Source organism: Eucalyptus grandis, chromosome 2 (genome assembly GCF_016545825.1).
Source record: "Eucalyptus grandis isolate ANBG69807.140 chromosome 2, ASM1654582v1, whole genome shotgun sequence".
Taxonomy (NCBI): Eukaryota; Viridiplantae; Streptophyta; class Magnoliopsida; order Myrtales; family Myrtaceae; genus Eucalyptus; species Eucalyptus grandis.
The window spans coordinates 36,417,097-36,433,468 of record NC_052613.1 but is presented as its reverse complement, the minus strand read 5'-3'; the positions used below and the strand labels follow the sequence as shown (position 1 = coordinate 36,433,468).

General features: G+C 39.5%; 1 protein-coding gene and 1 pseudogene across 1 annotated transcript; both read right to left on the bottom strand.

The window, feature by feature from the left end:
- Nucleotides 1-235: 235 nt before the first annotated feature.
- Nucleotides 236-3,335, bottom strand: LOC120290691 (annotated as a pseudogene).
- Nucleotides 3,336-11,164: 7,829 nt separating this feature from the next.
- LOC104456626 (G-type lectin S-receptor-like serine/threonine-protein kinase At2g19130) lies at nucleotides 11,165-14,548 on the bottom strand. Its single transcript, XM_010071468.3, has one exon. The coding sequence runs from the start codon at nucleotides 14,492-14,494 to the stop codon at nucleotides 11,972-11,974; it is 2,523 nt and encodes an 840-aa protein (XP_010069770.3). The 5' UTR covers nucleotides 14,495-14,548; the 3' UTR covers nucleotides 11,165-11,971.
- Nucleotides 14,549-16,372: the final 1,824 nt, after the last annotated feature.

Below are 16,372 nucleotides of genomic sequence, written 5' to 3'. Positions count from 1 at the left end.
GCATGCTACTTGTACGTGAAACGAAAGTCGAAGTCAGAGCAATAGTTGCGGCAGGATGATATGCAACCAAATTTAATGAACTTATGAGAAGTATCTAACACAACGCAGGTCAAGGATAATCATATTTTCTTTGAGAAAACTTGAACTCAATTCTTCAATGATATCAAGATGATTGGAATACCTATAATTGATATTACAAAGTGAGATTAAGAATTGAAATCAGAAAAAGGAAAAATGAAACTTACAAAACTCGAACTTGTAGGATATTTTGGAGCTTTGCTGCAGAAAATCTAAAGAGAGAGGCGTGCTTATAATATTTCCTAAGAAGCAGCTCGTAAAAATTGAAGCCTGCCCCTTGTCAACGTTAAGCATCCCCTCTATGGCGTGTTCGGTGAACAGTATATTATAAGGGTTTAGTACACGGGGTGCGTTCAGAAATGGCATGTTTAATAGATGATAAGAAAGCCGTTCGTTTGAAGTAAAAGAACCTGCAAGATTGGAGACAGCATATTGGTCATTCATTTAAGCAGGAACAGCGCTCATGGACAGATTGTTGATGCTCTTCTGACAGAGAATGTGGCGCAATATCAATTCAAGCTCGACAGTAATGCTCGCAGAAGTTACTGTCTACGAGAGTGAAATCATCATTCAGGCTTCCAAAATGTTATCTGTTTGACCAGGAGCACATGCCCCTCGCGCCAACTGATTTGCACCACCAAACGATATATCTACAGGAGTGTAAGAGCTTTCTTTTCAGTCCCCAGACTGAAGATTACTCAGGCTTCTGAAACTTTCCATGGACCCACACTCTGCACATGCTCTTCCCACTTCGTCGATACAGTGACTTAATACAACAGTACTCAAGCTCAAGCTGCAATATACAAAAGTCAACATGAGGAATTTTCGTAAACAGATTTACTAACACAAGGCTAAATATAACACACCGCGACAGAAGATTTAGGACAAGTTTTCCCAAACTTCAAAAAGCAGCTAGGGACTCCGAAAGTCCTTTCGTTGAAAGCTTTAACGTTTGCTAAAATTATTTTAAAGCTCTTTGAGCCCAAGGCCTACCTTTTCGAAGTGCAAAGTCCAAGGCAACTACCTACCTGCTTACAGCAAAAGAACTTTGAAAGTTCAGAGCTGCCTTTTCAAAGTTCTCCCACACTTGCTGTAGAGTCAAGCATTTTGGCATTCTTCATGCATAAAGAGACAATACAAAACAGAAAAAAAAAGAAAAGAAGAGAATCTTCAATTAGACAGACGCCAAAAGAGATGGGGTAGGCACAACACTAAACTTCACTTGGATCACTGATCAGCAGTCAACCAACGATGCACTTGAGCTTCTCTTTTTCTCATGACATGTAATATTTTTATATATTGCCTATGGAACTTGCAGATGGTGCTATAACCCAGCATTAAAATTAAATTTCTACCTCAATGAAGCCTGCACAAATGAAAAGGTCCCGAACAATCTCTAAGGAGAAAAGTAAGATCGAGTTGCATCTGATCTCATGTACTCTCGGAACCCCACTCGTTTTCCCGATTCAAATCGAAGCATAGTCATGTCATAAAGGCCTGAAATCCATTGCACCCAGACATGTTGAAGTTAATAATAGAACTCCACCATGACTTACAATCAAATTCAAGAAACAAACGATATACAAATCAATATCAACCGAAGACACAATAATTTAACGCTGCATAGGTATGTCCCTTACCATAGTCTCTGAATAATAGCAATCCACCAGGCTTTAGAACACAGAAGCACTCAGCAAGGGCCTTTGGCATCATTTGAAATGGTATGGCGGATAGAGTGAATATCTACAAGACACAGAACGAAATCAGCCAGTGACTTTCATTACATGTGAAATGGTTTATTCAATGAGATGACAAATGGAGGATGCCAATGTAAGCATCGATCAAAATCCATAATGCCATTTTATTGCCACATACGGTGACCGAAATGTGCAAATGTTTGAACAATTAAGTTCAGCATCTTTATCGCAATATGGAAATTCAAATGGTACTTTTTTGCACAGACTAGCATATGAGATTAAATCAAATCCTCCACGAGACATCATGCAACCACTGCGAATGTTTGGAAAGTTTTGATATCCCTCCCTGAAAAGGAAAAATAAAATAAAATTGTGCAGGAAAGTATGCGTACCAAGGTAATGAAGTCCACACCTCCGAGACAAGAGCTATCTTTGGACATATCTAAACCCCTCAAGGGCAATTCAACTTTCTCTTCACCTTCTGAACAGGAAAAAGTTAAATTACATTTTGCATCTCTATTTCAAGTTCTAAACAAATGGTAGGAACTTAGACGACTAAGAAACCACCAAAACCTGAAGAGCAACAATGCTGGTGCAGAGAAGTCTCGACAGGGACCGCAAGCCAACCACATTGGGAAACCATGGAGAGCGAAGTCACAAAGGAACGGATAAAAGCGACGCTCGATCGAGGCCACATTCGACGCGTCGAGCATCTCCTTCACGTACTCAAGAGCTTCGCCGCTACAATCACAAGCATACACGACGACATCCTCATTCCCACTACAAGAACAGCACAATCTACATGTCATAATCATGGCATCCCCATTTCTAAGTCCTAAAAATCGCAACTTAAATCATCACACACGGGAGCAATTCACCGTGTCAAAAGGAAGGAAGGTCGGGTCAGAAAACCGAATCGAAATTTTACCGCAAAATGGGAAGAACCGTGCTGCCATTGCCGCATCCCACCTCCAAAACCCTCGGATTCTCTTTCTCGCGGGAAACGAGCTCGGGAAACTCCTTCAACAAGTACCTCCTCTCCTGCACACAACAAACACGGAATCTTTCACAATCCGGTGCGGCCGAGACCTGAGACGAGCCGCGCTTAAAGGGGGACTAAAAATAATCGGAAGGGGCGAAGTGTCGGACATGGGTAAGGAAGAAGAAAAGCGCCGAGGACCTTGAAGAACTTGCCGGTGTGGTGGCGGGCGTGGAAGCCGCCCCAGGCGGCGGCGACGTCTGGCGGCGGAGGAGGAGCCGGCGCCGCGGCGGGCGGCGGGAACGGGAGCAGGTGGTGACGGAGGGAAGGGTCGGATTCGACGTCGTTTCGAGGTCGTCCCAGTCGAAGTCCTTGGAGAAGTACTCCGCTTCCGCCTGGCTCATTTCTCGCCTCAATCGCAGACTGACGAGTGACGAGGAAGCGCAGGGAAGGGAAGGGCTCTGCTTGCTTGGATTTTGACAGACAAAAACGCAGAAACCTCGGACCAGCTTGAAGGGAAGATTTGCGTTCTCTCTCTCTCTCTCTCTCCTACTTTTGCCCCAAAAATAAGAAGACGACATTTCGCGTTTGTAAATTAAATATTGATTAGATCCAAGTGATGTTAGTAGCAAAATGCGAGACATTCATTTTTTGTCCGGCAACTTATAAAGTGGATTATCAAAATTCGACATTAATTTATATGTGGCAAAAATTTATTTAATTCTACTTCCTCATCAAATATGAAATCCAATTACCTTGGAGACCAAACTCAAAAGGAAAGTCGCTTGAATGGACATAATCGCATTTATATTGGGTGCGTTTGATTTAGTATTTCCAATAGGCTTTTAGCCTCTAAATCCCTTGGAGGAATACTATACCGTTTGGCAGCCATTTGAAGTAACTTTCAAGTGAAAGTTAGTATTAAGAAAGTTGAAAGCCCCAATGCTAATAGGATTAATTTTGAGCTTTCAAGATTTGGCCAAATGCTAAAACTTATTTTTTTCTTTTAAAATTATCCTCACTCATTCTTCAAATCTTTTATTTTCCATCGTTATTATTTTTGTAAATGCCAAAATAATGCTAAAAAAATCAAATATATATAAATACTAAAAAAATTAAATATATGGTCTTTTTAAAAATATTTATATATTTTATTTTTAGCATATATATTTTATTTTTTAGCATTATTGTCAAATTTTATATTTAAAAAGTTGTATACATTATTCTTTTTCAATTTTAAACAAATAAAAATTAAAAAAATCCGACGAATGGTTTGGTCTTTTTAAAAGAAAAATTAAAATTATATATATTTATTGCTTAGCATTATTTTCAAATTTATATTTAAAAAGTCGCATACATTATTTTTTCAAATTTTAAAAATAAAAATTTAAAATTTAGACAAGGATTTGGTCTTTTTAATTTATATATATATATATATATATATATATATGTGTGTGTGTGTGTGTGTGTGTGTGTGTGTGTGTGTGTGTGTGTGTGTGTGTGTGTATTTGATTTTTTAGCATTATTTTCACATTTATATTTAAAAAGTTGCATACATCATTTTTTTTTTTTCAATTTTAAGCAAAATTTAAACAATTAAAAACTGGTCTGGAGACTTAACTCAAAGGAAAACTGGAAAGGAAAATCTGCAAAACGCACAGCTCTTGGAGAGAAGAACTACGATGGGAAATATTGTAAGTTTTTCATAAAATTGACGGGAGGAATGTACGCTTGGGAGGATATTTGGTTTTTATCTAAAAAATGTCTAGTGTATGGGTTGATTTATAATAAAATAATGAAATTTGACAGGGCATTATTATCATTTTTCGAGGTCCCAATAAAATATGCACTGCATCAAACAATGTTTCACTGAATATAATGCATCTTCATCGGCCGAGAATAGAGTGCAAGTCCAAATTTGTTAATATATTCGGTTGGATCGCTTTTATTCAAAAACTGAAGCAAATAAATATGAACAACAAGCACATTGTACTCCCTTTTGGCCCACGGTACATATCTGCAGTGATTTACATAGATTGTTGCACATCTAAAGAGAAGTTGGAGCACAACTTTAATATAATTTACTTTTATTTTCATTTTTATCAACCTTTGGAGCTCGTTTGGTGGAAACAATTTAGATCTTTTCTTAATTTAATGTTTTACTTAAGATTCAAAATTTTATTTTACAAAAATTTCCAACAATATTAATGTGATTGTGCTGACAATGGCTATGATGACGACCGAGCAATGTCATTGGTTACTTTGTTATTGCATTCAAAATAGGGATTATAGAGATGGGCTTGGGTCATGGCGATGCCACAGCCACAACGATCAGTGAAGAGAGAGGCGACTATGTTTGGGGTCTCCACAGCAGCGGCGTGGGGCTTGGACGGAGGAGAGACAACGTTAGCAGAGTTGGCTAGGCAAGCAACGACGAGTAGCGACTTTTTATTTGGATGATTATTTTTTAAATTGATATAAAATTTTATCTAAATGATAGATTCATATGAAAGGCTTAATGTTGTTTGAGCAAATGGGTACGAGTTTGCATAAATTGGGTTAGATATGGATTTTTTTAGTAATGTGGATTGTATCGGTTATATGTTAGGTGCTAATCGGGTCGGGTATGGAACTCTAAAATTGTATAGCATAAAAATGGGTTAATGTGGGTTAAATGGGTTAGACATTTTTTTTTCCGACTCAATCAAACCCACTCATTTTAACAGGCTTAGCCGACTTATTTCTTTAGGAGACTCTAATGATAATGCTCAAAGGGTGATGCATAAAGCTTTTGGAGATTCTTAGACATTAAGATGTCACGACATGGTGGGACCTCGCATTACACAAATTTCGGACACGAGGGTTGTTCAACGTGTAGATAGGAAAGGCAGATGTTTACATATGCAAAATCGTTAGATTTCCCATCCACTGTTTCTCTGCTCGAATGGCCACATACCACCACTGCAATTATTCACCCACTGAAACGGCATGATTCGATTTCTTGTGATTGCGTAAGCAGGTGGAACTTTTGGCTTGTAGCATGCGTGCAAGCAAAATGCTTATTCGCACAAGCATTTGTAAGGCACCCCTGGGATTTTGAAGAAGCAACACATTTCTCGAATTGAATGCAAGGGTGATTGGTTTCAGGATGGGCAGTGGGCTATTTCCCCCTAGAATCAAGAACCATCCGTTGGTTACCGATCTGGTTCTCGGGTGGATTCTTGGAACTGGTCTTCTAGAGGAAGGAAAAAAGCCAAAATGTTTTTAATGTGTGTTGTATAGACACCAAACTAGCATGTGATCCTAATGAAGGAAAAGATATAGAAGAGAGGATGATGACAATAGTTGAGATGGGTCTCAATTTAGATAGGAAGAAGAGAGCATCAATGTCCTCATTAAAATATCAAAGAAGCAAGTCCATTGCTAGGGACTTTAGAATTGATAGAAAACTTGACCACTGGTCTCGTTCAGGTGGATGCTTCCATCCTTGGAACCGGACCGGTTCCCATGAGAACCGCTGGTTCTAGATGGGTTTGGTCCTATTATGGGTGATTATCGATTCTTTTGGATACTCCTAAATAAAAGGAATAACTTTAGAATTTCTTGGAGGGCAACTACCACAGTTAACCCCACTCAGAGATTGATTATCTAGAGATGTCTTGACGACGATAATGAGGACCATTCAAATTTAAAGCCATTTCTCTTCACTAAAACCATAAGCCAAGACGTGCGTAGTCATACCCTCTCCTCCTACCTGTCTGTCCATCGGCGGCAGTAAGCCATTATCCACTTTTGCCCTTTTCTCTGACCTTCTCATTCAAGCATTTAAATCCTTAACCACCGGATAGTAATTCTCACTCTGGAATTAGAAATATTTATATATAGAGAGATTAGACTCGAGATGTCTTCATGTACTTACACTTGCACCAAAGGAAAAGAAAACAAGTGATCCAAAAGTACACTAAATCTATGGCCTTTCGACTCGAAGCCATCCAAAAATAACGTGTGGCTTCCCCATCTTTTCCTGCCTCGTTTCTTTTCTCCATTGAGTCCGAAACACGGGTTGCGATCTGCAAGGCATGAAACGTCAGGGAGAGACCATGAAGAATGTGTCGAGGATCAAGTTCTTGCATTGCTTTAGACGGCCCGTCATCGAGGACGTGATGCTCAAGCCCAGGCGTAGGCGGAACCAGCTCATGCATCTTTTGATGGATGAGGACGACAATGAGAGAGCAAGCGTGAAACCACCGTATGCTCGATCGAGAAAGCATAGCTTTTCGCGCATGTTGAAGTCCGCTCTCTTCTACACCGCTTTGGTTTGTTATCCCACTTTTTTCGTTTTTCTAGTTTGTGCCATTAAAGAAATGTCCAACGAGGATTACATATTATGTTGCGGAAGAAACTACATTATCGTGAAAATGTCACTTTAGGTCTGAGAACTATGTGAGAACATTTTAGTGGTTTCCGTATGTACTTATTTTTCTCCTTTTTTTTTTTCGCAGGCTCGGACTATGCGCCGGAAAAGAAGTAGTTCAGTTCGAAACTCATTGTTGACAAAACGCTGTCCTTCAATGGATGCCTAACCAGGGTGGTCGTTATGTGATAATAACGATCAGAAGCTTATCGAGGATCAGGCAAATCATTTTTCTTCTACCTCTCCTTCTTCAGGTTCAAGTTCGGCATTAGAATACGTGGACTGTGCGTCCAAACAGTGGTCTCACGGTGGATTCTTGTACAATGGCTCATCAATGAAGCAAGAGCAAAGCCCAAATCATCAAGATCAGTCACGAACGAAACGAGCCAAACTTGATATGGCATATCTGCTGTTCATTAGTCTGATGGGGCGGTGTTGTGTGGCGGAGCTTATGCAATAGTTTTTGCATTGATGTGGCTTCTTGTGGTGACTCGCCGGCTTTGCCGGAGCGTCATTGACAATGATGATGATGTGAGGACAGGAAGACAGGAGAAAGTGAAGGATTCGCAGGTAGAGACAGATGAGAAGAAGAGAAGAAAGACTGTAGCGCAGTTAATTATGGATGTGCTAGGGAGAATGCGTGAAAGGAACCGTCCGAAAAATGAAGAGAGGGCCGCTGGTGCATTAAATCTTTTACGTGAAAATGTTGTCTTGCGTGATAGATCATGATTAGCATCTAGCTAGTTAGTAGACTTTTGGCGACGCGAATTTCGTTCTGGCAAATTATGGTTTGTATATATATACATTTTGAATTCGAAGTCAGGTTGGTATCAATAGAAAAGGGGAAATGTTAGGGTACTAAGAATGTCGTAAGATTAGCTTGAGTGTTTAGATCTGAAATGGAATTCTTTCGCAAATTGGATAGGCTTTTGAAATACAAATAACAGTGCTAGACTTTTTAATAGCGAATTTAAAAACTAAATAATACGTGAGGTTGTGGATAAGCTTTTTAAAAAAGTGGGTCGAGTTTAAGAATTAATAACGGTTTAGCTCATCACTTAATAAACCGATTGTATAAATCAGTCTTAGTGAGTCAAGCATTTTTTAAATACAAATGGCAACCGATAAGATGTTGGTTTAGATGACAAATAAGTTTGCTCAATTCCCTGTGGTGTGGGACTCCGGTTTGACTATTTTTCAGAGCACTTCATATTAAAATCTTGAATGAATTGGATTGAAATAAGGAGGGAAGAATACCAAAAAGTCATAAATCTATTACATCGATACAAATCCAGTCATAACATTTTCAATTGGATCAATTTAATTGTAAACTTTAAAAATTGCCACGTTTGTGTTTGGCCACCGGCAGGTGTCCATGTTTGCGTTGGCCGGCCAAAATTATATAGATGAACTAAATTGGTATCAATGTGAAAAATTTTATGACTAAATCGCTTCAATTAAAAGGTTTAGAACTGAATTATTATCAATACAATATGTTTCAAACTTTTTTGGTACTTTTCCCAATAAGGGAGGTGCCCTTAACATCTATTGGAGAGGTGAATCAATTGCGGTGTTCCAAAAGTAGTCTGAACATACCACATGATCGGTATACAAAGAAAGAAAAAACCTATCCTAGGTTTTATTGCTTCTCTAAGAACAAATTTTAGTCAATGTTCCTATCTTGTAACCTCTCTAGTAATATTCATTCATAAATTATGAGAATATATACTATGTTGACTAATAGTATGTGCAAATTTCGTTCATATATTTTATCCTATGGAGATTTTTTTTCTTTTGCCACATTATATCATCTATACATTGAATGTGTATGACAAAGGCCATACTGTAAGAACAACAATTTATTATAGACCATAAAAAATCAAATAACAAATAATCATAAATTTTTGTAGGGTCCACTCCATTAATAATTTGTGGCTTGCAACAAGTTGTTATTTTTATGGTAGCTCGACTATTATGCTAGCAAAGCCATTTTGTTTTTGCATGCTGCGTGATTGATGAACCAACGTACAAAAAGGGGCATATCTAAGAGTGAAGATGACCTTAGTGGTAAGGCTTGAAGATGACTTTCGGTCACAACCAAGAAGAGAACTTTGCAATAAAATCCATCGCTTGAACACGACATCATCCGTTAGAATGATCAGGCGCAACTAAACCATAGGCAGACCGGTCATTAGCAAATCAAGAAAGATAGTTTTACCAGATCTTGTCGACAGTAAAAGAAGACAACCGAGTGTCGACGCTAATCGCACATCCAGAAGCAGGACCAACACGATTTGATACTCATGATGCACGGTCCAACTTCCTTTGTTACAGCTCTATGCGTTACTCTGATGCCCTTCGCTTTCCTCTACAGATATAGTCTCCTTTCATACCTAAGTTCAACTACTCTCACAAATACGATGGAAAAACTACCTTCACAAGCTACTGAAATGCAAATCCCTGCGTATCACAGTGACACTGCTTTTATTTTCCAATTGCGGTTTTCCCTCACGGAAATCATCCCAAAACAATTGATAGAGGACGGATCAAAACATCAATTTTTCATGTGCATATTCTTTGCTCTGATCTTCAGAACCCATGGAAGGAGAGTATCTTGTTGAAGTCATTAGGTCAGGCTCATAAGATATGACAAATGCTTACGTGCTTTTAGAAAGTTTGTTGTCCCTCACGGAGATCATTGTGAAACAATTGATAGAGAACAATCTACAACATCTTGTGCATATTCTTTTCTCTGATCTTCAGTTTCTGTTCTGTACTTTGAATGAGCATTCAACGCAGCGAGCTCATCCGATAATAATCCCTTGGGTCTAGGCTCTAGATTACTGCGATTTGCTATTCCTCCACTTCATCTATTTGTAATATCCATGGTTAGTTTCTATGTAATTTCTACAAGAAAATCATCTAGACTGTGTGGACATGGACAGATGAAGTCTTGAAGAGTCCCTTGCATGGAGTTGGGGTGATTGGTATTCGAGGTTGCGTCCATTATAACTTTTTCTTTTTTATCGATTCCCTTACACATGCAACTTTCTTTTTATCTTTTGTTTGGAGCAGTTCAATTTTCTGTTTATTCCATATTTTACATAGTCCGGATGGAATGCTTGAAGTTTTAAATGATCATAGCAAATCCAGATCTAGTCAAGGTTGCTTCATCTAAGAGAGGGTGCTGACTTTGCTGTAGCACGACATAATATTGATAGAAGCAGGTTAGACTTTATGACAGCACCTCTGGCACGCGAGAAGGATCAACAATCAGATGGTACTGAGAAAACAGTTACAGAAAGAAAAGTGAAACGATATTGGATCTGAATTTATCATACTGCCTTGATAGGAAAAAGGAGAAAAAATGTAGTCGTAGTGTAAAGGAAAAACAGATGATGGAAAACTTGGAAAAGTTAGTGAGATTGTGGCACTGCAATGGCTAGGAGAAGCAGCAGATCCGAGAACCATGTGAGACAGTAGCATGTTGATAACTTGATTTCCAAGTAAAAATAGAGAGACCAACAGTGACATCGACCCCAATGTAAGTCTCAATTCATCACTTTACACGTCATTTTTACAAAAGGGTCAAGTAATCTCTGGCATTATTCACTCAAGACATAGAGCGAGTAAGCAATCCACAGAAATTCAACTTTAGAAGAGATGTAAATGCCATGACAAAAAGGGGGCGGCCATTAACATCCTACAGCATAGATCACCAGGTAATTGTCACGATATACTTCCTGGTCCTAGCAAGTTGTAGTTATAAGGGCGGTTTTGGTACCATGAATGATTATAAACAAAGCAAGTAGTAAGTGGAGTTGATACTGAGAGATGCCAAGCCTTATAGCCTGCTTTGTATGCAGTGGGGGCAGATTTGAGAACAATGTGAGACACCAGCTGAAATACAAGATGAAAGTTCTCTGAACTAAACATTGCTGGGAGATGCCAACATCTGGCTAATGAAAATTACCGTAATTAAGAAAAGTGGGACAATGTTATTAACCATAGCGTGAAGTAATACTGTGGAAGAAGAATGTGAGAGTAAGCTAGGATTAAGTTGGGGAAATCATGGTACATCAACTGGGAATGGGAGGGCCTACATGAAACAAACCACGAACAAGAATGCTGCATTCAGTTAGCCTGTGATGCACTCGTCAAAATCAAACTAAGTGATTCCTTTTGATGGAGAATAACACGGTCAAAATGATACTAAACTGAACGAGGACCAGACATCAGAACATTTCACCTGGAATCCAGTTGCAAATTCTGCACTAGAAAAGTACATCCAAGCAATGAGGCATACATCAGTTTTTCATCATGGGTTCTAACCTAAGGCTGAAGCTTAATTCTCTGAGTGTGGTGGATCAAAAACCTGGTGAGTGTTGACTAAAATCTGTTAAAAGCAGATAAAAGGTTTTCTGCACTCACATTGAGGAAGCCCATGTTGAAGACGTGGATCCCATTTAGAAAGCCCATGTTTGAAGACGTAGAACCCAATTCCAGTGCAAAAATTATAAGAAAGTGGAGATGACAGTTTTTGATAATAATTACTAATGTCACATTGGATCTCATAAAGCAGACTAGATCATTATATAGAATGAAGGGTCTTTACGAATGGGTTGGCCTGGCACTTGTCCAAGCCTTCTTTTATCCATATAACAAAAATAGCTAGGGGAAAAAGCCCCAAGAAAGCCAATCCCCAAATGCTGACTCTTTCTTGACTAAAGAAAAAGCAGAAGAGAATAATATGCAGTATCTAAGTGAAGCACTACTTGTACAGAGGCATTTATCTTACCATCCTCAAGACTTGGAATTTGTTGAAGGTGTACTATTTTGGTTTTGCATGGAAGCAGTTAATGTGTTTCTCTCCATCTGGGAACTCTGGTTAGATGATGACGACTTAGTGAAGAAAACTACATGCTCCTGATTATCATGAATCATTTGAAGGGCTCTCGGTATCTGGGGCAGGTTCACATCCAAAACCCCCTCAAGTATTGGAACAACCTGCCCCATCGATGGCCTGTGAGATTCTGCATCTTGGACACACCAGCAAGCAACTCTGCAAATCCTAGTTAGCTCTTCAGTATTGGCATTTGCCTCCAAGTTTGAGTCCAAAAGATCGAGCAGGTCACCTCCTTCAGATACCTTCCTAGCAGCCCATGTTGGGAAGAACTTGATGGCCCCATTTTCCAACGGCTCTGAGTTCCTCCGTCCTGATACAATTTCAAAGAGCATCATTCCATAGCTATAAACATCAGCTTTTGCTGTTATGGCCACTCCAGAGATCCACTCCGGCGCAAGATACCCTCTTGTGCCTCTAATGGTTGTCAACACCCTACTGAAATCTCGGCCAACAAGCTTTGCCAGGCCAAAATCTGCCACTGTTGGACAGAATTCAGCATCTAGAAGGATGTTCTCTGGCTTGATGTCGCAATGTATGATGCAGTCTCTACACTTCTCATGGAGATAAGCCAGACCTTGAGCCGTTCCCAAAGCAATTTGGTACCTCTTTTTCCAATCCAGGGTCTTCGAGTCCTTTCTATAAAAGAGATGATAGTCTAAGGAACCATTAGGCATGAAATCGTAGACCAAAAGCCTTTTGTCACCTTCAGAGCAAAACCCACGAAGCCTGGCAAGATTCACATGCTGGATGGTGCCAATTGTGCTTACTTCTGTTCGGAATTGCTTCTCTCCTTGGCTTATGCTTTCAAGCTTCTTGACCGCTATGTGAATTGAATCAGGTAATATTCCTTTGAAAACTGAACCGAACCCACCCCCACCCAACTTCTCTGAGAAATTCTTTGTTGCTACCTGTAAGTCCCGGTATGCAAAGGCTATCAGTGAACCCTCCACTGTCTTTGTTGTTGCAGTTGCCCTTCTCCTCCATCTCCAGACGCCAAACAAGATAATGGCCAATATTGCCACTGCAGAGCTAAAAGACCCTGCAACTATCGCAGTTACATTGCTCTTCTTGCTTGGATCCTCAACATCAGAAGCGGCAAGCCGGAGATAGAAGCTACTTCCAGTGGAATCACCTTGTGCGAGCTGTTGTGCATTGAAGAGATGCCCAAACCAAATTGAGCAGGCATTATCCTTGAAAGCATAAGCCGTGCAAGAGCAATTGTTCAAACAAGAGAGGTGACATTCGTTGGCGTCTCTTACAGGTAAAGATTGGGAATCCGTCGGCAATTTCATGTTAGAACTAAGCAAGAATTGGTCCTTCTCCCCATCCAAAGTGCTCAAAGCACAACTCAATCTGGAATTCCTCTTACAACCACTAGACATATCACTCAGATTCCAATCTCTTAGTGAGGTTATACTAAACCCTGGCAAGCAACTGCAAAAGTTATCCGTGCTCTCGCTGCAAACACCAAAAGGCCCACAAAAATTGCGGACTTGACATTGTTTCGGGGGCTGGGAATAGAACATGTTCCACTGCTGTGAGGGCAACCAGGAAAGCAACTGTACTTGCCCAGAAAGATCCATCACGAATCTTGATGGGGTAGTGCTACCATCTTTCCTTCTATAAGTGAAGTAGCTCTCATTTTCATTGTCCACAAAGATGTAATCGAGAATATTGTTCGCTTTCAACGCAGGCACGTTTTCATACACTTTATTCTTACTATCCCAATTCCCGGTGGTATAATAACGAAACGACATGTTCCACCATATGAAGTACTCATTGGATGGCTGCAGCTGGAGAGAGAACAAACCTGTTGAAGGATCCTCGGCGTTCTTCCATGATGTCAAGACCGTGTTTTTGCGCTTGGTGATCACTAATTTCGCACCGGGAAGCCACGTGTGTGTCATGTGATCAAAGCTCTGCCAGAGTGTCACATTAGAATTCGGCGCGTCTTTGAGAGCGAAGTTGCCGTTGTCCTCAAGAACCGCCACCATGGAGCTCGACCCAGATGAAGAAGTTCGCAGATTCGTGGACCAAACGGGGACTTGAGAGTCGTTGACAATTACAAGATTGCCACCCGAGACCTTCAGTTCAGTGGAGTAACTGTCAGTGACAGGGTTGTCTCGGTTGGCAACCCAGACGATGGTCCGCTCGCTAACTTTGTTGTACCAGATGCCTATGTAGGAGTAAGACGACTTCCCTGGTGTGAAGAAGCCAAGCGTGAAGTTGCCACCCGAGGAGGTTAAGGTTTTATTACCAGATAGAGACTGATTTGCATCGAGCTTGTCTGTGCCAAGACAGAGGTGGATGCAGAGAGATAAGCAAATCAAGAAACTTGGGAGGATGAACGACCATGGACTGCTTTTGTTGCTATCCATGGCTGTACCAAACGAGGTTCGAGCGGACAGGTTTAGAAACATAATGCACAGGGGGAAGTATATATACCTGTTTGTGCTCAAGAGTGAGGGTGAGGTAAGAGATCTCAAAGAAGAAAGGGTCAAGAAACGCGCAGAAATATGTGGAAACTTCAACTGGACTTGTGTATTTTCAATGGCATCATCCGCGGGGTCGCGTTTAAGTTTGAATGCCGAAACCAGTTGACACGGATGGGCATATTCTAGAGTGAAGAAGACGCAAGTAGTGCAACTTGGAGATGTCCTCGTCAACCATTGGAATAACATGCCATGAACTGAGCACTCAAAATTGGGCATTTGAGTGATCAAGCAAGACTCGGACATGGGTAAAGCAAGAAGACAATTTTATCAATTCTAGTGAACAATAGAGGAAGAAAACAAAGTGTCAAAGCCATTCATAAGTTGGAAAGCTGGACCAACAAGATTTGAATTTCATGAATCATGTTCCAATACTCTTGTCGTCCATGTTCTTGTCTAAGCTAGTCTTGATGGGTGAAGAGACCTCTACCTGGACTTGAAGCAATTGATACCTTTTTTTTTGGGTTGAAAGTGATTGGTACTAGAGGTTTGATATAATCTTTTATTGTTTTATCAATTTCCATCCATATGCAACTTTTTTCAAGAACAAAGTCTTCGCAATCCTTATATGTTCGCCTAAAAATAAAAATCTCCCTCTATCTTTTTTAAAGCATCTCTTTATATTTAGAATGTCACGCCCCGATTCAACAGAATAAAAGCATGACACTGCCATCTTTTCACCAAAGGACGCAGCCAATTCAGCCTAAGGTCAACATATATACATCCATATATTTATATATGATAAAGAGGACATTTGGTTACAATATTAGATTTTTTCTATTGTTGAAACCTAAATTTTGACGACCCAATTATTTATTCATAAAAAAATTAGGAATTTATTTTTAAGCTTTAAAGAAAAAGAAAAAAATTGCATCGAGCAAATAAAATGGAAATAATGGAAGGATCAATCTGGTTGATTATGAATGAAAGGTGGAAATTCTAATTAGCCACCCTTGCTTTGCGAAAATTGGTTCACTTCGAATCTTTATTTGAAATTTTAATAAATGTGGAAGCAAATTCCTGGTCAAAGAAATTAGGAAAATAAAAGGAAGGAATCGAAGCATTCGAGAAAAATAATAAAAATTAAGCGATTGCAAAATTACGTTTCGATTTGCTGACCACGAATTAAGGCCATAGATAAAAGAAACTCGAAAATTGTCATGAAAAGCGATCGCTTGGGACCATTATAAAAGGGTTGACCCGCACGGATGAAAAGGGAGAAGAAAAATTCGTGAGAGATGGAGTGGGAAAAAGAAGAAGAAAGAATTTTGTGAAAAAAATAGAAGAGGAAACCCCCTCCCCTCTTTTTTTCGTTCAAGAGCTCCTCTTGAGAAAATATCGGGTGGTCCAGGAGCGCTATCATATCAGCGTGGAAGTCAGCAAAAGTACAGAAAGAAGCGGAGAGAGTGGACGTGCAAAAGAGGAAAAGAAGTAAAAAAAAAAAAAAAAGGGTTAATACCCTAAAACCCCAAATTAATACACTTGTGACAAATTTACTAAACTTTTTTTGACCAAAAACCTTAAACTGGTATACCTTTGACAAATTTACCCCAAACCGGTACACTTGTGACAAATTTACCCTATCTTGGTTTTCGTTAAATTTTATTTTCAAATTATTAAGTTAAATGACACGTGACAGTTAACCGATATACCAATTTAGGATTTTACGCTCCGTTTATCACAGTTTACAATTTTTATGATTTTTTTGTGGTATTAATCCAATTTAACATAGGGTATATTTAACAAAAAATTACCGCTTAGGGTTTTTACAATCGGATAAATTAGTTTGGGGTAAAATTGTCATAA

Coding starts and splice junctions, on each gene's coding strand:
- LOC104456626 (XM_010071468.3), bottom strand. CDS start 14,494: ATGTTTCTAAACCTGTCCGCTCGAACCTCGTTTGGTACAGCCATGGAT.